Source organism: Ovis canadensis, chromosome 10 (genome assembly GCF_042477335.2).
Source record: "Ovis canadensis isolate MfBH-ARS-UI-01 breed Bighorn chromosome 10, ARS-UI_OviCan_v2, whole genome shotgun sequence".
In the NCBI taxonomy this organism is placed as follows: domain Eukaryota; kingdom Metazoa; phylum Chordata; class Mammalia; order Artiodactyla; family Bovidae; genus Ovis; species Ovis canadensis.
This window is the reverse complement of record NC_091254.1, coordinates 40,029,669-40,052,896: the sequence shown is the minus strand read 5'-3', so window position 1 is coordinate 40,052,896 and position 23,228 is coordinate 40,029,669. Positions and strand designations below refer to the sequence as shown.

The 23,228-nt window shown below is 40.0% G+C and overlaps 1 protein-coding gene across 5 annotated transcripts in view; it reads left to right on the top strand.

Moving 5' to 3' along the window:
* The window catches only part of NBEA (neurobeachin), a 669,183-nt gene extending 650,645 nt beyond the window's left edge, over positions 1–18,538 (top strand). For all 5 annotated transcript variants that reach the window (XM_069601566.1, XM_069601568.1, XM_069601567.1 and 2 more), the window contains 6 exons: positions 166–321; positions 841–1,011; positions 11,512–11,613; positions 13,402–13,598; positions 14,703–14,854; positions 16,665–18,538. In XM_069601566.1, coding sequence (XP_069457667.1) covers positions 166–321; positions 841–1,011; positions 11,512–11,613; positions 13,402–13,598; positions 14,703–14,854; positions 16,665–16,755 — 869 coding nt within the window. In that variant the 3' untranslated portion in view covers positions 16,756–18,538. The remainder of the gene's footprint in view (positions 1–165; positions 322–840; positions 1,012–11,511; positions 11,614–13,401; positions 13,599–14,702; positions 14,855–16,664) is intronic.
* Positions 18,539–23,228: the final 4,690 nt, after the last annotated feature.

Below are 23,228 nucleotides of genomic sequence, written 5' to 3'. Positions count from 1 at the left end.
TGCTAAACAGTTTATATTCCTCATGAGGAAATGCTAAAATCTTAATCATATAGCATTAGAACCCATTTCTAGATAAATGAAGCATAAAAGTATTCCTTCTGTAAGTGTTTGGTGAAACTCTTCATAGAATCTCTCTTTAAATTCCTATATCTGTATTATGTTTAGCCAATAACTCTGGTGTGAATAAACGGCAGATCACAGACCTCGTTGACCAGAGCATACAAATCAACGCACATTGTTTTGTGGTCACGGCAGATAATCGCTATATTCTTATCTGTGGATTCTGGGATAAGAGCTTCAGAGTTTATTCTACAGAAACAGGTAAACTGAACTATGAAATACCTTATCCTCATCAGAATGCCTGTTGTTTCACCTAAAGCTTCATATGAAGTCATACTTCTTAATGTAGGCGGAATCTTGATGCCAAGATTCCAATTAAATGTCCAGATTGTAAGTAATTGACTGCTTCTAATTTCATCCATTCTGAACTTTAGCGTGAGTTGAGCCCTGAGTTCATGGGACAAAAGGGACTACTGTCCCCCTCCCTCAAATCAAATCCAGTAAAAGGCCTTAAAGCTCCCCTTAGTCTAGCCTAGCCCGGGAGGGAAAAAATCATGATTGTGTTATAAGTTCTTTCCTTAAAAAAAACCAAAGTGATGTTCTTGTATCATTTTTTTCAGAAGGGATTCAAGAACCTAAATCTGTAGCTAGATTTGAATTACCTTGTAAGTTTGCAGGTCTGTAGAGTCACTTTCCACAAATCTAGTAAAATAAAGTTAAGCTTACTACCATTTAAAGAAAAATAGCCATTGGATTCGATCTGCCATTTCTGTGTTGCAGGGAAGCTAACTCAGATTGTATTTGGCCACTGGGACGTGGTGACGTGCTTGGCCAGGTCTGAGTCGTACATTGGTGGGGACTGCTACATTGTGTCTGGGTCTCGCGATGCCACCCTTCTGCTCTGGTACTGGAGCGGGCGACACCACATCATAGGGGACAACCCGAACAGCAGTAAGTATTGGTCTGGAATTGTCCCATCAGACTGTAAATTCCTTTAATTTCCCCAATGACTTTTGCTGGGGTTGTAAGGATCTTAAAATATGAAAGCTTAAATGGCATTGGAATATAGCTGTATTCTTTTTGGAAAAGAATAAGTGTAAAAAGTGAGCAACCATTGTAACCTTCAGCCTGAGGAAACTCCCAGATCCCCTCACATTGACCATCTGCCCAGCTGCCCTTCCCCATCCTTTCAGAATTTCCTTCCATGTCACCTGGTCCTTTCAACTTTCTGTGATTTCTCTCAGCTGAATCTATTCTCTCTCTTCTCTGAAATTCCATACACTTTATTTGTGCCTCCTGAGGACACTTACTGCTTTCTACCAGGGGTATAGTAAGTATCTCTGTTTATTTATTTGACAATGATTGAGTACCCCCTCAGGTTAGGCATGGGGGGAGCAAAAGCTGAATAAGATGATTTCTTTGTTTAGGTTGATTCCTGAGTGTTTTTTATACAACAGTGCTCCCAAAAATATCCCATCGGAAAAAAAATGAGGCACTCCAGAGTAAAACAAATTTTAGAAAACACAGCATATATACTCTTATTCTCTATGTAAGCTCTGAAAGCGTCACACAAATACATCTGTTGATGTTTGCATAAACCAGAGTTTCTCAAGGGCTTCCCAGCTGGTGCAGTGGTAAAGAATCCAACGCAGGAGACACAGGTTTGATCTCTGAGTTGGGAAGATTCCCCTGGAGAAGGAAATAGCAACCCCACTCCAGTATTCTTGCCTGGAGAATCCCATGGACAGAGGAGCCTGGTGGGCTACAGTCCGTGGGGTCGCGAAGAGTCTCACACGACTGAGCACACACACGTGCACATGGTTTCTCAAACATGTTTTCCGAGGAACCTTTTGCTCATGAAAGAGCAGTTATTATTCCTGCGAACTGTTGTTCTGAGGAAGCTCTGAAGCGCACCATGAGACCTCTCTTTGCATCTGAAGGTTCTGATTCCGGGCATAGTTGCACACATTATAGGTTTTCAATAAATACTGTTAAATGACTGAGGAACTACATAACAGATTTCCTAGTAATAATTACTGCTTTTAACTACCAAGCTTGTATCTCCCGTAAAATAGAGAATGATTTCTGTAAACTGTTAATAATGGCGAGTACCTAAACTAGGGTTATTCCAATTATAATTCACACATTGGTCACAATTTTAACAGTACTCTGAAAACATGAGTTTGGAAATATTTATGATGAAACAGAGCTAAGAATTTCCCAGGAATACTATGTACCTGCCACTGAAATACTATAGCGAAAAAAGAAATGTACAGGAGACCAAGGTCTAACTGTGAGAGAGTGGGGCATGGAAATCTTCATATGTATATGAAGGTAATGAGAGAATGAATGGCCAGGTGATTTAGATGATCCGGTGATTTATTCTTGTCACCCATAGCTAGAGGTGAAGAAAAGTAGATGAAGCAACTAAAAGTGTATTATGAAGCTGTGTCTCTGAGTGTAGGTACTAACTAAGAGAAAGTATGTGTAATTATACATTTTAGCCTCTGCTCCAAGTTGTGAGATATTGGTTTGAGGAAAACATATTCAGTGTTACTTGATTTCCAACCAGCGCCACTAATCAGCCACCAATTCTACAGTATACAGAACATCATACTCTAACTGCTAATAAGTTATTTACTCTTTTTAAAACTGTATCCCTAAAAAAAAAAAAAAAAGCTTTGTTTTTAACAGGATTCTTGTGGTATGTGTCTGTGTGTAAAATATATTTGACCTACTTTATTATTATACTTTATTATGCTTAATCATGGTACATTATCACATGTATTTTGTCTAAATGTATTTTTACATATTTCCAAACTTCCTTTTTTGAGACTAGTGTAGCATTCATTACAAGAGAAGTTGAATTGAGCACCAGAGCTGTGTGGTATCTTCCATCTATTACTGACACAAATTAGAAGTTATTAGATAGAAAAAACTTTATAAAGAAGCAAAATAGTATTCTAAATCCAATTAATTAACATCTTCAAAATGAAGCTCAGAAATGATGAAAATGATGTTTCCAAAAAAGAACATTTCTTAAAAACTACCATCTGGTAGTAGAGAAGATAATATAATGTCCTGCTATGAGATTAAAAATGTTAAATTATAGTAATTATCTGTTAACTACTTTATTTTCTAATTCTAAACGAAATGATGGTTGACGATTGTATCTTTGCTCCATCACGTAGCAAGAAGAGTGAAATGTACTATTATTTAGAGTATTCAAAGTTCCTGTGGTAGGAGCTGTGTAATAGGAGTGTTTATGTTAATTCTTAAGAACAAAACTGTGACTGATAGATTTGTTAAAATGTAGCATTTTATTTAAGCTTTAAATAAAGACAGGATTATCCCTAAGAAATTATTGCATAATATTACGTATACAGTATTATCTCCATTTGTGGGGATATTTTTTTTATTATTAAAAACTGTCATCATCATTATAAACCTAAAGGACTTTCATAAAACCCACCCTGCCAGGACTTTCCTAGACATTTAATGTGAGCATATATAGCATGGTTCCACTGTATTTGTTATCCTTAACATAAAAGGGAAGAAATGCTCTTCTAGATTAAACAGGATGAGTTGCTAAAGTATTAGCCAAGCAGCAAGCATGTACTGATGTACTGAACATGTGCTGTGTCCTGGTACTGTCTTAGCAGCTGGGAGGGCTGGGCAGTCAAAGTCTCTGACTTTCTGGGGTTCACCCAAAAGTCTGTATTATAATCTATATAGACTGTATGAGTCACAAAACTGCTTCTCCTGCTTGGAATTATCAAGTGTATTGAGTACTGCATGAATCATGAATTCCTATCAGATAATATTTAGTTTCCTAAGTACTTGTATCTACAAAATGTTTAATGTTGTATCGTGGGCACAGATGCATGATTATATAAAAACTGATTTCAGCATTTTGCCACATGGATAGTAAAAATCATGATAGTAAAAAAAATAATCATTTTTAGTAGTTGATTGACTTGACTGATTTGTGACTGACTTAATCTGTTAGAAAAGGCAACCTCGCAGCTCATGTAGGCATGCCTAGAGAGACCATATATGTTGGTCAATTCACCTTTTGCAGAGGCAATCAAAGCACACACTGAATTGACTGTCACATCAGGGATCAGCCATGGGTATTTGCCATCAGAAAACTCACAATACGAAAGGAAAAAAGCTTTTCTTTTTCCAGTTTCAGTTTAATCTGTTCTAGCTACCAATTCACAGGTCAGAGAATCAGGCTATATGTGCTTTCTATCTCATAATGCATTGCTACACAAGACCAAAAAGCTAGTTACGTCTAAATTCATATCAAAGTGTGGGACACAATGCCCTTAGGTTTCAAGGACTGTATATATTAACCTAGACTTGAAGAGGGAAGTCCTGGCATGAAATGTAATATCCCAGTAGCTGTTAGAATTCAGGACTTGGTCTTGCTGTGGACATTAAATTCACTTTGTATGTCAGAGGCTGAATCATATTTATCCAGCACACCACCATAATGTGATAGGATTCATTTACTCACCTTATGTGCACATCACTAAAACTTCTTCAAGATAAACTCAAGCACTTTAATAGATGTATGCTTCTTTTACATTGTCATTATTATTTTTAATGGATAGCTCCATTGATGTCACAGAGGAAAAAAAATAATGTTTCTGCATTTTTTTAGGTAAGTTTGAAAGAGTTAATGGCTTCATTGTATCAAATACATATATTGTTATGACTAACTTGGATATCTCATAAATAAATCTTTTTCTAATTATCTTTACAGTTTTTATGAATTTGCCACAAAGACAATGAAAACGTGTAAGCAGATGATTACAGAGTTTCAAACCATAAAAGAAACACGCAAAGGCTACCTGGCCTAGGTTCCAGTTGAATTAATTATACTGGTTTTATTAATATATTGCAGGCTAATATATTCACTGCTACTCTTTCAAACTTGCGACTCCGAACATAGACAATTTTCCTGTAGATGTAAATAGGTGCCTGACGAGATAACAGAATTTCAGAGATGTGAAGGACACACGCTTTGATCTGAAGCAGACTCTTACACAAATTGTGAAACTAATTTGGAAGTGATAAAAATTAATTTGCACACTTTAATTGGAAGCAGGCGACCGCCTGAAAGGAAGGCGAGCAGAGCAGGCAATCTGTGCTCAAAGCTGATTGAATTTTTTGTCAGGCAGGTATCTTGGACTTGGCCGCTTATCCTCCTGAGCCCTTCTCTACAATATATTACAGCCCATCTCTGACTGGTGTTCTTTAAAAGGATCAATGCTATTCCTGTTGAATCCCTGGAGCCCCAAATTTCATTGATCTTGGGACTTGACATTTCTCATTACGTGCTGTAGCTTCCAACAAGATAGTCACAAGAGGGGCAAGTCAACATTGTCTCTTCAGCAGACACTTAAAACACATCAGGACCTCGGCTCCAAATCCAGTCTGCTTGTAAAGTATGTGATTTTAATGTCTATACCAGATACAAGGTGCTGGATAGAGAGCTGGTTGACATTTTTTTTTGAAATCATAGCAACAGGAAACTTTGAAAGAGAATTTACTGTTCATCTTTACAAATCAAATCTATGAATACACTTTGAGTCATATGTGTAAGAGCTTGTTATTGTGTTTTTCAGTTTCACTTTTGAAAAACAAGGCTTTAGCTCACATTTGAGCTTTATGCAAAACAATGAACCGAGAAGCCCATTGAAAAGGAGACTCCAGCTGTGCACACATCTTTTCCCTGGGCTCCCATTGTGTAAGCCTCAGCTCTGGACACTGACACCCCTGCCAGCTCCAACCCATCACTAAACATCTGCCAGATCACATCCCTTGCTTTGTCTGCATCTAGCCTTCTTTTCAAATGACCATCCTGGTGCCCAGCTCCACAGCCACCACTAACCAGTGGTGCTATAGGGGATGAAGAAAGCTTGGACAAAAAATGACCTACAGATATTATATATTATATATATATATAATGTATATAATTATATATTTTGAGAGGAGGTGTAGTTACGCATGTAATAACTTTGAGAGGAGGTGTAGTTATGTGTGTAATAATTCTTACCTTGTAGGGCTTTCTGGGGGCCAAAAGACAAGGTCCATAATGCAGCGTCCCTAGTACAGGGCCCATTCTGCAGGAGACCTCCTCCCGTGCCCTCAGCCCAACATTAGGAGACTTTATAGGGTTCTTGACTAAGAAGGGGACTGCTTGCCACTCAGCTTCTGCTTTTCCTTACCCCTTTAAAGAACTGAGACTGCAAGAGTCTTTGTCTTGAGCCAGAAGCAATCTAAGAAACAGAAGTGACTAATGTGTTTTCGTGATCCAGGTGTCTCGGATCTATACCAGCGGGATCTCTGGGCGTCTTGCAGAATCGCACCTCCTAGGGAAAGGCAGGCAGATGATACTGTAGATTATTTGGGGAAGAGGATGGTAGCACAGTTGTGTACAGTGACCTAGATCCTAGTCTTGAAGGCTCAGGACTTCAAGGACAGACATCTGCCCTGAAACAGCAATGCTCAGGGGAAAATGTGGTCAGTGCCCTCTCTGAAGAAGAAAAAGAATAAGTTAGACTTAATGACTAGATAGGTTTATATCTATCGTCTGTTTTTTTCAAGTACTCCATGAGTGCGTGATAAAATGAAACCACATCATGGGACTTTTTCCACTCATGAAATGTTTTTATGTGGGTTACCTTGTGACTTGTGGAAAATGCAGGCCCAGGTGTTTCTAGTACTTGGGCCACAAACCTCTGCAGCAGGCCCTCAGGTTGCCGAGGACACAGTATCTCAAGAAGGGACTCCTCATGACTAAAATGATGTCTAGCATGATTTTTTTTTCCAAAATAAATCTTGAAATCAGACAGCCCTGATGAAAGTACTGCACCCTTTGAAATCTCTTATTCTCGGAACTCAGGTTAAAAATCCATCATTTTTATATAGGTATAAACATGACTGAAAATACTTTCTGCAGTGATTCTGCAATGACCCCACAAAGGCCAGGGATAAAATCTGAATGTCATTTATCATCAGGAGGTTCATTTTCTGACTCCAGCAGAACCACACTGAGGATCACAGAAAATCTCTGCTGTTTTTATTTCGCTCTAATTTAGAAGAACCCAAGCTTCTGCATATTAGTAGTCCTGTAAATGAGGTTTAAAATAATAAGGACCATGAGTAAACTTTACTTTGATCACTTCTCTGAAAGCCACAGCCTATCACGCTGAAAGGCTCTCTTGTCAGTTCTGTGTGGATAGCAGCATCAAATACCTTTGTACTTTTTTCATCATCCATTTAAAAAATATTGAAATGACTTGTGATAAAAATGAGGTGGAATCTGTTTATTGTAAGCCTGGTATATTTGCTCTTTCCAAATACGTGCCTATGAGGAATCTCAAAATCGGACTCTTTTTTTTTCATTCATCGTAATTCCATCACACAGAAAGGTCTTCTCCTGAGAAAGTGACTCTGGAAGGAGGGCAGTGGTGTTCTGGTCCTCAGAGGAGAGGTCTCACCTGCACCTCCCTCTGTGCGGCGCCCTTTGACCCTCAGCTACATCCATCAATTGTGATGTGACACTGACGGAATATTTCTAGGATTGTGAATGATTGTCCGGGTGGGTGACATCTGTCCCTGGCAGTGAAATGAAATATAGGGAATATGTTTACCCCCCGACTCCCGCTGCCGCTGCAGATTCCCCAACTCAAAACCCCAGAATAACATGTTATTTACACTTCTCAGGAGCCCTACAAGATCTTCTAATAGTTAAGTTTCACAGTTTACTCAAATGACCTGGGAAAATTGTAATGAAAAATAAAACATTTAAAAATTTTTAAATCAGAGGTAAGCCTTGGAAAATGTTACTTCCTCATAGAAAATATATTACATACTTAAGGAATATGTTTACTATTTTTATATACTTTCTACATTTCCTGCAGTAGAACTAGATTGCTTTTTACTTTTTCTGTGGCATATAGGGGAAAGGTTTATAAAACTGTATACATTTTATTAAATATATAATTGTAAGATGTTTAATTCATCAGTCTCTCCAAGATAAAATAATCACTTAGAAAAATTAAGTATGATATTACACATAAAATCTTGTTAGTAATTAATCCTCATTTTGCCAGGGAACTTAGGGCATCTTTGAAGCATAAATTTAGAATCAAATGACAGACTAACATGGGCTTTTAGCTTCCCCTCCCACTCACCGTCTAGGTAAGAAATGTCTCAAACACAGAATGGAAGCTGATGGATGTGAGGAAACTCACAGAAAAGAGTGAGCAGTTCCTGGGGAGACAGACCAGTGGGTCTGAAGGAGGAGATATTGGCAGATGGAAAGAGTATTGAGTACCTTGCTGGGTAGGGTGCTTTCATTATGCACTTTCTTCACAGAATTCTCCATGCATGGCCTCTTGAAGCCTTCCCTCCTGCCATGTGGGGCAGGAATCAGAGTGCTGCCCAGGGCTGGATCATTGCCAGGGGAGTGGCTGACCCAGGAGGCGGGCACAAGCTCCAGCCCTCAGACATTCACTTCCTCCACTGCCCCTTCACAGTGAGGGGATCGCCGCAGCCCAGGAAGCATAGGGCGCCTCTCTGAGAGACGAGATGGAGGAGGGGGTTCAGGCGAGTTCACAGAAAAACAGGCTAGCACACAGGATCCCAGGCGGCATAAAGGAAAGATCACAGACCCAACAACCAGATGAAGCAGAGTGAACAGGAGAGAAACACAGAACTTTCTCAAAAGTCTTAATATTTTCTAAGGTATGAGAAAGGGCACATTAAAGCCACTGGTAATGGTCTATATTTTTAAGTTGGGGGTGAGAAGGGGTGAGTACAAGGTAATTCATTTTATTCTCTTAACCTTTATATATATATATACATATATATATATATGCTCTAAATATTTAATATATAATTAATGTTTTTAATCTAAAAGCAAATGAAAATACACATAGTTTTGTGGAAGCTGCCAAATTGAATTTTTTAATTATCAATAAAAAATAGTCTACAATAATATTCCTCAAACTTAACTAATACACTTTAAAAAGTACAAAATTATTACTAACCCCCCAAAAATCTCTGACTCTAAGGAATGTGTTCTTGGACCCCTTGAATCTAGTTTGAGAAACATTGACTTAATTAGCTCATCTTAATCTTTAAGTGCATTTCAACTTTTAATTGCCACAGTATAGATTTTTGATGCTGCAGAGAGATTTCATCTTTACAACTGGTTAAAATTTTAGAGTATCATTAAAATTTAAATCTGAAATTTAAGATTTTTCATAGAACTTTTCAGTCTCAAGAAAATAGCCACAGATCCCAGGATACACAGACCATAATTTGATAAATACCAAGAATTCTGGAAGAGTTGCAGTCACAAGGCCAAGTTACAACATGACTTCTCAAGCATAAAAAGTAATGGTCAAGTGATACTGACAACTTAACATGAAATAATGATATTTTTATATATGTACAAAGGCTTATTTATGTATAATACTTGCTCTTTGCTGAAATTATATTGTAGAATCAACTGAACAATACATCCAAAATGAATAACAAAATCATACAAGTCTGCTGGAACCATTTAATAATTAAAGAGGCAAAATAAGGCATTAATAAGTGTGACGTTGTTAGTGAAAAGTGGAAATAGTTGGATATTACAAGGCATATTTGTTGGATCTGACATGAATAGGCAGATGTTAATTGTTAATAAGCATTTCATGTCTCTCTTCCTGATCATCCTGCCTTCAACAAAGTTTCACTTCAGAGTCTGTTGGGTCCTCATATCCTATCCTGTACAGTTGACTCTGGCTTTCTTTTCCCATGTACCAAAACAGCCACTCCAAACTGTACCCAGGGTCGCAGCATACCCGATACAACTTCCAAAATTCCTCTCTGAATTTCTGTTGTTTCCTTTTCCTCAACACTTTTGCACCAAGACTGTAGCAATCCCTCATTTCCATCTCAAAAGTGGCTTCTGCGAATGACTTTCCCAGCAAGACATCGCTGGGCAAGAAGCCCTCTCAGTTTTGCTGGTCCTTCTCACAGTCTTTCATGCATGCAGTTTATTCACCAGTATTCTGCTTTTCTCTCCATTCATTTGTGGATTTTTTTCTTTCTTTTTTCTTTTTTTTAAATCCCATCTCACTCTGTGCACCCGCGTTTGTTCTTCACACTTACCACTGTTGAGTGCCTCCAGTGGCCAGCCTGTGGAAGATGTGCCATGGTTGTTTGATGTGTTCCAAGCAATTCCAGGTTATAACTTATGTCTTTTTTATACTCCCAACTCCTAACCCGCTGAGAAGACCTGTCACTTAGAAGGCGTGCACTCAGTACAGAGGGCAAAGCACTTGGCAGTCAGAATGCTGATGCAGACAATTCAGCTGCACTTTCTTGGCTAGGATCGTACCAGTAAAGTCAGATGGAGAATGAAGATGATCATCTGATTGTCTCTTCTTTCCTTTACTACTTTCCATTCCCATCTCCAAAAAAATCAAAGCACCACAGCCTGTTTTGTTGAAGATCTTAAGGAACATTTTTAAAGGGGTAAGAGCAAGGGTTGCAAAATTACCTAGCTCTGGGTTCAGTTCCAACACTTGCTCCTATATGAACTTGTGTAAGCTGAACAACCTTTCAAAGTTTTGGAGTTCTATAAAATAGAAACAATAATTGTACCTACCTCCTGTGTTTTGGCAAGCTTGATTTCTATTTCTTCACATTAATCAGGAAGAAAAAAAAAGTATTTCTCACCACTATCATGATGTTATATCACATTTGTTGACTTAGCCATCATCTAAACATCCTGAGTCAAAGCTATGGTTTTTCCAGTAGTTGTGTATGGATGTGAGAGCTGAGCCATAAAGAAGAATTAATGCTTTCAAACTCTGGTGCTGGAGAAGACTCTTGAGAGTCCCTTGGACTGCAAGGAGATCCAACCAGTCTATCCTAAAAGAAATCAGCCCTGAATATTCATTGGAAGGACTGATGCTGAAGCTGAAGCTCCAGTACTTTGGCTACAATGTGTAGAGCCAACTCATTGGAAAAGACCCTAATGCTGGGAAAGACTGACGGCAGGAGAAGGGGGCAACAGAGGATGAGATGGTTGGATGGCATCATCAACTCAATGGACATGAGTTTGAGCACGCTCTGGGAGACAGTGAAGGACAGGGAAGCCTGGTGTGCTGCAGTCCATGGGGTCACAAAGAGTTGGACACAACTGAGTAACTGAACAATAGCAAAAGCTTCCTGTGTAGTAGGCACAGTAGGTTTCCCCATTTTGCAGATGAGGAAAAAGCAGATTAAGTAACTGCCTCGTGGTCACATAGCTATTAATAGTAAATGCCCTTACTAAACATTAATGATTGTTATTTTTAAGTGTTCGATTTAATGATAGAGCCCTTCATTCCTGCTATTGGTCCGTAGACACTCACTGCCGTTGTTCCCTTCCAGGTGACTATCCTGCTCCAAGAGCTGTCCTCACGGGCCATGACCATGAAGTTGTCTGCGTTTCTGTCTGTGCAGAACTTGGACTTGTTATCAGTGGTGCTAAAGGTCAGAAGACATTTCTTTCTTTTTAGGTCTTTAAAAACTGTACTGTTTTCACAAGTTAACATGATTTATGATTTATTTCCTTGAGGAGGCTCTCCGTAGACAAATGCAATCCCTAGGTTCTTTGCAGCTGTTTAGTTTTATTAATATTTGCTAGTACTAATATAAGATAGATGTAAAATTTTATGAAGTACTTTGTGGTCACCAGCATTCTAGCCAGAACACTGGTAAATCAAACTGCAGCACACGCATCTGATGCAGTCATTACAAATCACATTCAGAAGCCAAGGGGGAGAGAGCCATGATCAAGGGGATCACGGGGGCTCAGGTGGTTCACCAGACATAGCCCTGGGTCCACCCCCCTCCGCTAGTCCTTTCTTCTCAAGGTTGGGTAGGTGGGAGAGGAAATATGATGACTTAGTTCTTTTGGCTTTTTATGGAAGAAGTACTGCTTCGGGAGAAGTCAGGAAACTTCGATTCTAATTCTGGCTCAGATACTAATTCTCCATGGAAGGCTCTGGGGCAGGAAGGAGCCTAATGCTTAAGAGAAACTGAAAGAAAACCAGAGGGGCTGAGTGTGGTGAGGACACCACGGAGGTAAGGAGACAAGGCTGAAGAGGCGGGAGACCCGAGGCACAAGGATTTGCAATTTGTGTTTGTTTTGAACATAGTAGAAACCATTGAAGGTTTTTAGCAAGATGATGAGATGATCAGATTTTGTTTCTAGGACCTTATTCTGACTGCTTTATACATAGAGGATATGATGTCTGAACATAGGGACACTTTGCTTTTGTATTTAAGAGTAAATTACCCAGGGAGGAATACAAAAGGTATTTTCAATAAGTGTCTTTTAATGTCTGTTTTAGTAATAATATGTATAATATCATTCTATTCTACAAAGCAAAAAAAAAAAAGAAAAGGAAAGGAAAACACAAGCCACATAATACACATAGGGAAAAAACAGTAACTTTCTATAGATGATGGTTGATATTAGAAGTGATATCACTTGTAATACACTCATAATATCACTTGTTTTAAAAAATATGTATCTACTGAAATCAATTGATTGAAAAATAGGAATAAAATTCATACACAGTTTTATGGAGTATTTCTAAAGGATATGGGGGGTGGGTAATACCAAACCATATTAACCAATTATTATTATGAACTTGGCAAGTGAATATTTTATCTCAGTGCTGTTTCTGCCTGAGGCGGGGGAGAGAAACAGTTGAAGCAAAATAAATTATTCCCCATACTACTTTTACATTCTCCCCTCATTCTTCATTTATTTGAAATAATGTTCCTACAGTCTGAATTACTTGATTAATTTTCTCAATTTTGCCTTTTGCATTTTATATATAGACTATAGAAAAGGTACATTGATAGTAATGTATCTTCATGTGACACAATGTTAAAATTTTGATGATACTAAAGAAATTTAGCAACTGTTTTGATAATTCTCCCAAAGTTTCTAAAGAAAAATTTTCTAAACACATGAGAACACTTGTGGGACATACAGTCTCTTTTATTCTCATGTAATGTATGGACTGTATCCTGTTTTAATGAATATTATCCAGTGAAGGAAAAGAGCAAGTATTTACCTAGATGAGAAGTTTGGAAGACACGTGTGTGTCGCATAACAGTTGTCTGTTGATATCTAACGTCAGTGCTTGGCTCTTGCCAGCATAGTTTCTTTTCTGCCTCTTCCCACAAACCTGAGTGTATAGTCAGGTGCCAGTTGCGGGTTTGTGAGAGTAATATGAGTGGCCGTTGCTGTTCCCTACTCTGCAGAGGGCCCTTGCCTCGTCCACACAATCACTGGAGATTTGCTCAGAGCCCTCGAAGGACCAGAAAACTGCTTGTTTCCACGCTTGATTTCTGTTTCCAGTGAAGGCCACTGTATCATCTACTATGAACGAGGGCGATTCAGCAATTTCAGCATCAACGGAAAACTTTTGGCTCAAATGGAGATCAATGATTCAACACGGGTAAATCTGTATGTTGAGTCTAACTAGGGACTGAGGCAAGAGGTTAAAGATTGGCTCTTTTGCATTCAGTGACTCAGAGTAGAAATTCTCGGGTATCCAGGTAAATGTGTACTGGTTTATAAAAGCATATAAATCCATATTGATGATGCTTTGAACAAAGCCAGGGTTCATTTAATCTCAAGTAGTTAACTCAGTGAATTAGACTTTGAAGGTGACAGCTGTTGTTTGATTAGACGTAAGACCCTTAAGCTGGGGGGCGGGGGGTGCTTCCCTGATAGCTCAGTTGGTAAAGAATCTGCTGGCAATGCAGGAGACCCCAGTTCAATTCCTAGGTTGGGAAGATCCACTGGAGAAAGGGTAGACCCACTCCAATATTCTTGGGCTTCCCATGTGGCTCAGCTGGGAAAGAATCCACCTGTAATGAAGGAGACCTGGGTTCGATCCCTGAGTTGGGAAGATCCCCTGGAGAAGGGAAAGACTACCCACTCCAGTATTCTGGCCTGAAGAATTTCAGGGACAGTATAGTCCATGGGATCGCAAAGAGTTGACAGGACTGAGAGACTTCCACTCACTCCCTCACTAGACCCTTAAGGAGATTTTTCTTAAACTCCCCTGACAAAAAGCTATATCTACACTGCACTCTCCTGACCTTAAAAGTGAGTTTATTGTCATAGAAACGTATGTTTTGAACCCTGTAACAAAATTACATACTGAATTGCCCATCACTCAGAAATGAATTAGAATTTCTGGTTTATCATTATTAAAAACAGTTTTGAAATTTGTTCTAAAAAGTCTTGACATTGTTAATATTCAGAACTTAACAAACATCATGTTACTTAATTCTCAAGTTCTTTCTGGACTAGATTGGTAATATTCTTTTTGGAACTTCTGTTACTTTGTAACCTAAATTGGTTTTAAAGGATCCTTTAAGTAAGACTTACTTTGATGAATTCCACATTGGGAAGTCTATGGGTTAGACTTTAGAAAACTTGGACAAATGGCTAAAAGTAGATAATAATAACAAGGGACCTGTGTAAGTACCTTTCAGGAGTGGTCATTTGGGAAACACTGAAAGAAATGGTTGCTTTTCTACCTTGTCTGAAGGCCATTCTCCTGAGTAGTGATGGGCAGAACCTGGTGACCGGAGGGGACAATGGTGTGGTGGAGGTCTGGCAGGCCTGTGACTTCAAGCAGCTGTACATTTACCCTGGCTGTGATGCTGGCATTAGAGCAATGGATTTATCCCATGACCAGAGGTGAGCCATGTCGGGGAGAAATGTAATCACTCAAGAGTTGTCATTGAGAGTTCTTTAGATTTTACCAAGGGTGAAACGTGCAATGAAAAATACTCCAGCATCCAGATGGAAAAAAGAGTATTGTTGAAAAGGGCAGATTGAGGAGAGGAGTAAGTACTTTAGGAAAGGATTCTGGTAAGAAGGAAACAGGAAGAGAATAAGGGGAAAAAAGAAAGAAATGAGTCTGGAGAAAAACAGATTCATCTAGATACTTCCCAAGACGTAGAGTTATCCCCACCAACTTCTCTGTTCTCAGATCTTTACCTGGTCTCAGACAGGCCTGCCTGGCTTCCATAATGTGAAAGACACACATTTTTTTAGCAGAGTCTTGGCTTGAGGCGTAGGTCTAGCTAAATGCAGCCAAATGCAAAGTGCAGACTACAGCTGGCCTCTGTTTTACAAATACACGGCACTGGTTACTTGGAACAGTCTCTGCCTCCCATTTGCTTATTCATACATTTCTCATTTATGTTATTTTGTGGTATTTTATATATTGCCCTAAGATACTATAATCTTTATTTGGGAAGAATCAATAAGAATGTTAACAAAGTAATATAGTTTTCTGTTATTCCTCAGTTTGCAACAGGACTTTGTTATTTCCTAAAATTTGCCTTTGCATTTATTATAAAGTGAAATGAATATTTGGAATGTAAAGCCTAAATTTTCTAAATTTAAAAAATAAAACTATATAATCTTAATATGGTAAATAATTTCTCATTTTTGCTATATATCTAACAGAAATAAGAAAAGTTTATTAAGCAACTCATTCCAACTATGTATATATATATTCTTTATGAGTATTGGTTTTAAAATAGTATGAATATTAAGATTTACATGGTAAAGTATCTTCACACTATCGTAAAATGATACTGAAGTCATCAAGAAAAGCAATAAAATTTAAGTTAGTTTGGGGATATTTGATCTGCAGCTCAACCTCTTTTTTAAGAAAATTTAAGCAGAATCCATATTCATGAAAAATGGGAGTGGTTTACTGTGTATAATTATTTGTATATAGATTCATGTTTCTAAAGTATTTTAAATAATTTGTGTTGTTAAGTATTTCAAGATCCCCTCTGGTATTCTTATCCATTCATGTATTCATGTTGCAAACATTTGCTGCCACCATCATACATTAAGGACTGTGTACAGTCTGGAGGATATAAAACAAGACCACTAATCCCAAAGAGCTCCAATAATCATAATAAATACATATGAGGGAGGCAGGAGCACAGGAACAGGAAAAGGAAGTGATTCGCTCTTCTCGAGGGGTGCGGAGGGCAGGAAAGGCTTTGTGAGATACTCATCCTCTCATATACTGTCTAGTAGATGAGAGCACACAGACAAAGCTGCATTCATGTTAGCATCTCCCAGGAGGAGTGAGCAAAGATACTAATCAAGTTTCTATTTTTTCTTCAAGCTCATCCTGAATTTGTTATTCTTAATGTTTTATAATGCCCCTGATATGTTCAAACAGTAGTACATGCACATGAGTTACAAACTGACAGATAAACATACAGTGAAGATGCTGTCCTCAAAAAGGTGTTTATCTGATGAGCTGTGGGATCAAGTTGATAACACTTGGTCCAGCAGTCCAGGTGTTTGTTGGATTGAGTCAACTTCTCTCAGGAGAACCAAGAATAAATTTTAATCCTGTCTCAGGGCACACAAAACAAAAACTTGGTGAACTTTGAGATTATGCTATTGTTTCGTGTAAAGTAGAACCATGTCAGTGATTTTGTGTCTTTCTTAACTACTGTCTCTGCTTTTCCAGGACTCTGATCACTGGCATGGCTTCTGGTAGCATTGTAGCTTTTAATATAGATTTTAATCGGTGGCATTATGAGCATCAGAACAGATATTGAAGACAAGTGAAGAACCAACAGCCAAGTTAAAGCTGAGAGCACAAGTGCTGCATGGAAAGGCAATATCTCTGGTGGAAAAAAAACTCGTCTGCATCGACCTCCGTTTGTACATTCCATCCCACCCAGCAATAGCTGTACATTGTAGTCAGCAGCCATTTTACTTTGTGTGTTTTTTCACGACTGAACACCAGCTGCTACCAGGCAAGCTTATATCATGTAAATTATATGAATTAGGAGATGTTTTGGTAATTATTTCATATATTGTTGTTTATTGAGAAAAGGTGGTAGGACGTGTCACAAGAGACTTTTGACAATTCTGAGGAACCTTGTGTCCAGTTGTTACAAAGTTTAAGCTTTGAACCTAACCTGCATCCCATTTCCAGCCTCTTTTCAAGCTGAGAAGAAAAAAAAAAAAAAAACACATTTGATACTTTGTACATCAGATGCATCTTATTTAAAGGGATACTTTTGTAAAAGTAAAACCTTGTATAAAGAACAAAACGTTTCTTAATTTTACTGTGGAGTTACAACTTGCATGTTCTTTAATCCCTATGTCTTGATGGAACAGGCACACTGACAGTAGGGAATAGTAAGATCTGTCCAAGGACACAGTTTGTATGAAAAGATTGAATTTGGGCTCAATCGATAATTTTTCACATTTTCACCAAAATATAGTTTGCACTTTTTAATCTGAATTCCATCCCTCTAGGTGAAATTTGCTCATAAAGCATTTGGATACTAAGCCATTATTTGCCATTTTTTGGTACTTTATACAAAGAAAATTCAGCCCTACCCTTCATAATTTGAAGACACAGCAGAAAGGGGGCTTAGGGATGAGGTCCTGGTTTTACTGTATAAATAGGAATCCCGATTGTTAGTTCCTTAGTGATGACTTCCCAACTCCTGGACAACTCTTCCAGACTCATCCTGCTGGCTTAGCGTGTGTACATTAGGGGAGGAGATCTGATGCTAACTTTTTTTTTTTTTTTTTGGCTGTTTTTTTTAAAATTTTTCTCTCTCTTTGGTTCTTGAATAGCTTAGTTTCTTTAATAAATAAGTCAGACTTTATTATAACAATAACTGAAGTTATTCTTTTAGGTTCTTGTGAAATTCTCACCTAAAGCCACATTCTTAGCCTAAGGCACTTCATCTTTTATGATATAAAATGACGCTATCAAATGATTTTCCATACACTGTACTGATCAAGTTATACACCCAGGGGTATATACACTTTATTCATGTTTCTTCTTTGTATATTTGGTGACCGTATCGTCATAGATGTACATATTGTGTCGGTAGGGCTATGAGGCATGTTACAGGAATGTAATTTTCTCAGAACTTACACTCACTTGCAGTCATTTATTTAAAAAGATAAAACAAGATAATGGGTTCTTTGTATTGGCACTTTGCACCAGAAACATATCATTATTTATTGACGTGATTACTTATTTGTTATCCACCTTGTACTAGTAAGTTTTAGCACTGAATTCCTTCTTCACTGTTGTTTGTATTTATGAGATTCTGAAATTCTGGGGAATCGGCGTAATGATTAAGTTATTCATCACCAGGCTGTAAGCAATATCTTGAGTTTGTAGCTTAGAATTGGGAGGATAATGAACATCTGGAAGACAAGTTCATTTCATCTTGAGATCATGGTGAAATATTTTGGATATATAAATTCCTTAAGCTATTGTAACCATGTTTTATTGCAAAGATGTAAAATATGCCAGATGTGTGTGAGTTGGAAATCAAAAAAAGAAAAATAAAATATGCAAAGAATTCACTGATTGTTCCACATTTCATTGGACACTTCACTTACATGCATTCATTATATTGTCGTACACGTTTAAGAAGTCAGTGTCACCTCATGTAAAGGCCTAGAGCATCTACGAACATGAAATAGAGTCCTAATGATAGTCCATAATTCGCTGAAACTTGAGCTGCTTGGCTTGACCATCTGGCAGGGGTTTGGGGCACCAGCAACCCGAAGGAACCAGTTCTTGTTGTTTCTTCTGCACAATCATCACTGACAGGGACGGTTCCAGGTATTTTTGCCACAAGTTTCTTTGCTAAGCATCTTTTCCACGAACATTTTTGCCGTAACTAATTGTCTATAAGGTAATTTTGCTGTAAAAGATAAAATAATGGAAAATAGAAGAGGGGCATTAAGAAGGACATAATGAAACATGGACAATGAGTAACAAAATTTTTTTAAAAAGTAATGGCAAAATACAAACACTTGAATACATTTAAAATGTGTGTAGATTCATGGTGAGTGAAGTGAAGTGAAGTCGCTCAGTCATATCTGACTCTTTGCTACCCCCTGGACTGTAGCCCACCAGGCTCCTCCCTCCGTGGGATTCTCCAGGCAAGAATACTGGAGTGGGTTGCCATTTCCTTCTCCAGGGGATCTTCCCAACCCAGAGATCGAACCCGGGTCTCCCGGATTCTAGGCAGACGCTGTTACCTCTGAGCCACCTGTTCAAATAACTGATTTTACTTTGGAGGCTGTACCTAAACACTTGTCTCCTAAGTCTTACGTTCATAGTATTTTGTACTTTTTTTTTTTTTTTGCTTGTTGATTTATTTCCTCATTCAGCATTGCACTTTTTCCATAAAGTGTCTTGCTTCATTAAAAGGTCCTGATGATCACTTTCAAATTCTAGGATGCATATTTGTCACTGAGCTCTGTACTGGGTAGTGAAAGCCTTCTACACTGCTGTGTGTTCTACTGGTATGTTGTCACAGGTCCACTGATAGAAGTTCCAGAGTTCTGTGGGAGACGTGAGTCCCAGCCTGCACCTTCCTTCCAGGCCCTTGGCCTCCTTCTCCTCCAACGTAATGTGTTTGAAAAGAAGAAATTTAACACTTGGGGCAAATCATCATCGACTGTCATGATTCGTTTTCTGTGTATCAGACGGTCAGGTAGGCATCTTTTACGACACAATCGCCTTACGCCAGTTAATTATGCGGCATAATTATTGCTGCAAAGACTTGACGGCAAAAAACGCCGGAGGCGGCCACAGCCGGGGGCCTATCCCGTGAAGGTACCGGCAATTTCCAAATGCTGGCAGTGCCCGAGGCTTTAGAAGAAGGACTATTCAAAGCCTTAAATTTCTACTCTCTGCCCACCTTCATCCCGTCGGAAGAAGCGATGCCACAGGGTTTTAAGAGCTCATATTCTGGGCATTTTCAACCAACGAAGGGCTGGGGTCGCATCACTCGACTGCTCACTCTTGGAAGTAAGTTTTTTGTTCTCTCGTCAGTTAAAATGGGGCTAATTGTCTCTACGTTGGGGTGTTTTAAAGCCTAAGTCGAGCTTTGGCGAGGTGGCCATCGCCTTCCACAGTCTAGGGGGCTCCTTTCATTTCACCTGTTTGGCGTCGCTTTCCCTGTTTATCTGCTGTGGATTTTCTGGGGGTACCTCCTCCTCCCCTGCTTATCATGTGACTCTTTAAAACTGGCACTCAACCCCTGGGACCTCATGGATCCATCCTGGTCCCACCACGTCACCCCCTTTTCTGTTGACCCCAGTGCTTGGTCAGGGGTAGGTTTACCAGTGACCTTCCCCATAATGTGTTTTGGTTTTTTTTTATTTTATTTGTTTGGTTTTGGCTGTGCTGGGTCTATGGTTGCTGCGTGGGCTTGTCTCTAGTCGCCGGGAACAGGAGGCTCCTCCCTAGTTGCGGGCTTCTCGTGCTGGGGCTTCTCCGGTTGCCAGCAGGGCCTCCAGGGCCGGCGGGCCTCCGGAGCCGTGGCAGGTGGGTTTAGAGATTGCGGCTCCAGAGCACAGGCTCGATAGCTGTGGTGCACGGGATGTGAGATTCTTCCCGGCTCAGGGATGGAACCCGTGTCTCCTGCCATCGACAGGCGGGATCTTTATCACTGAGTCAACAGGGAAGCCCCTCACCAATTTTTTTTTCTTTTGTATTCTGAAGCTAGGGGGAGAGACGCCTTCCCTTTCTTACAGTGTCACTGGACTGTCACCTACTAACCTGTCGCTGAGAAACCAGGGACTGCCAGCAGCCAGTTCTCCACTGTGTAGAGAAAGCCCATGTGCAGTAGGGAATAAAGCTGTGAAAGGATTCCAGAGCTGGAACACTTGTCTGCCAGCCACGAGTCCCTGGGCACCCAAATTGCCCTCATTCTTAGAGGCGTCCCAATTCTGGACCTCTGCTTTAGTCAATAGACAATGAATACTCCCCCCACCCCACCCCAAGTTGATCAAAGCTGTATTTTTTGGTGCTTGAGAACAAATCAAAGCGTCCTTAATTAATACAATTCCCTGCCCCTGGCTCTGCTTAGAAAAACGTGACAAATCCAAATTTGGTGGTAAAGCTGCATCTATTCTTAGCCTATGTATGACCCCACGATCTCATGTTTAGGTAAAGATCCAAAAGAAACCCCTACTTCCATCCATCAACAAGACATGGAAAAGAATGCTCTTGGCAGCTTTGTTCCTGGTAATCAAACATAGATGTTGACTTAAAAATCCCATCACAAGAGAGCGCAGACTCCATGTTATATAAAATACAAAGACTGATGAAACTGATACGTGCTTTCAGAAATCAGCATTGTGATTACTGGATGGGAGGTCGTGACTAATTAAGGGCCATGCAGGGGTTTCTGGGCTCTGGGGGTATGTTGTAGAGTGCTGGACTCTTTCTCAGCCACGTGTTTCCTGCAGCTACATTCACTTTGTAAGCATTCACTGAGTGGTCCAGTAAAAATTTGTTTCTTTTTATGATAAAAAAAGAAAAAAAAAGTATACTTTTAAAAGTTAAAAATGGAGACTTTTCCTGGTGGTCCAGGGGTTGAGATTTTGCCTTCCAGTGCAGGGGGTACAGGTTCAACCTCTGGTTGGGGGTCTAAGATCCCCCATGCCTGGCGGCCAACAGGCAAAACATAAAACAGGAGCAATATTGTAAAAAAAAAAAAAAAAAAAATTAAGACTATAAAAATGGTCCACATCAAAATAAAAAATCTTAATAAATAAAAATGCATCCTGGCTCACACTGGCTCCTATGACCGCTTTGAATTTGTCAGCCCTGAGCCAGTCCTGTCCTTAGCCAGCATCCACGATCTTCACCTGCCCCTTTCTCCTGTGATTTTTAGGTCCGCTGTCTTGACTGTCCCATCTTGATGAGCACTTTTTTTCTTCTGACAATGGCCTTGGCACCATGCCACCTCTTCCAGGAAGCCCCCATCCCCACGTAGCTGGTACCCATCTCTGTTCACAGGGCTGTTTGCACACACCTCTCCTTTTGCACCATCTCCCTGTATTCTCACTGACACACATCTCCCTTCCACTACCTGACAACTCATCTGCCAAGATTTTTCCTTTTGGTGTTGCAGGCATTCAGCACACAGCCACATTGTCACTGTCATTTATGTGTCTGTCTTCCCCACCAGACTGAACCGACATGCTAAGCCCTTGAAAATGTTGACTGAATGAATGAATAAACCAATGAATAAGTAAATGCATGGGTCATGTGGAGGAAAAAAAATGAAGACTTGGGTCTGAGCCCTAACTCTCCTGCTTGCTGACCTTGGGCAGGTAATGGAGACTCTCTGAGGCTCGGCTCTTCAGCTGTGCTGCATTCTTCCCAAATCATAACGGGCTGCCTCTCCGTGAAGCATTCCCCCGGAGCAACGAAGCCCTCAGGCACCAGGTGGAGGGTGTTTATGACGTGGCCAAAACTCACGGGAGCAGTTGCGTTGCGTGTGTTCTTGGATGGAATCTATGCTCTCTGTGGGAGAGGCTGAGCCGGCAGCTTCCCGCCACCACCTGCAGACGTAAATCTGGATTCAGGTCTGTTCAGCACCTAGTAGGAAAGGAAGGATGCCCTTTGACTGAGTTCTGTTCTGCAATGCCCCTTCCTGATCACACAGAAACAGCTGCTGGGAAAGCCAGCTCCTTATTCTTATTCTTCCCTGAGTGATCATTCTTTTGGATGGTAAACTGTTTTCCCTGTTGGTGATTAGAGCCAAAACCCTGGCAGGGACACCTGTGGTTAGAAACTGATGTCTCTATACAGACTTCCCTCCCCTCTGATGGCAAGAGGTTCCCACAGAGATTATTCTGAAAGCAGAAGAGCCCTAGGCTATGCCTGGGACAGGGGTGGAGTGGGGCTGGGGGTACCCCAGGGGAGCATCCCTTAGGTGTGTTGTTGAGGGGCTTCAGAGGTCATCCAACCCACTCATCTGTTTTGTCCTACTAGGCTGCTGATGGCCAGAGGTCAGGACCTCTGCCTCCGCCAGCCACACAGGCAGTTAAGTCAGGAAGTGAGGGTAGGACTTGCCCATGGGGCCAGGATTTGGGACACTTGTACCTCCTCTCCTTGGGCTCTGCAAGCCCTTCCCCTGCCTCTCAGGAACAGATGGGGAAAGGTGAACAGGGGGCCCTCCAGGAGCAGCAGGGGGTTTCTGATGGAACCCGTGTTCTCTGTGGGGGAGGCTGAGCCAGTGGCTTC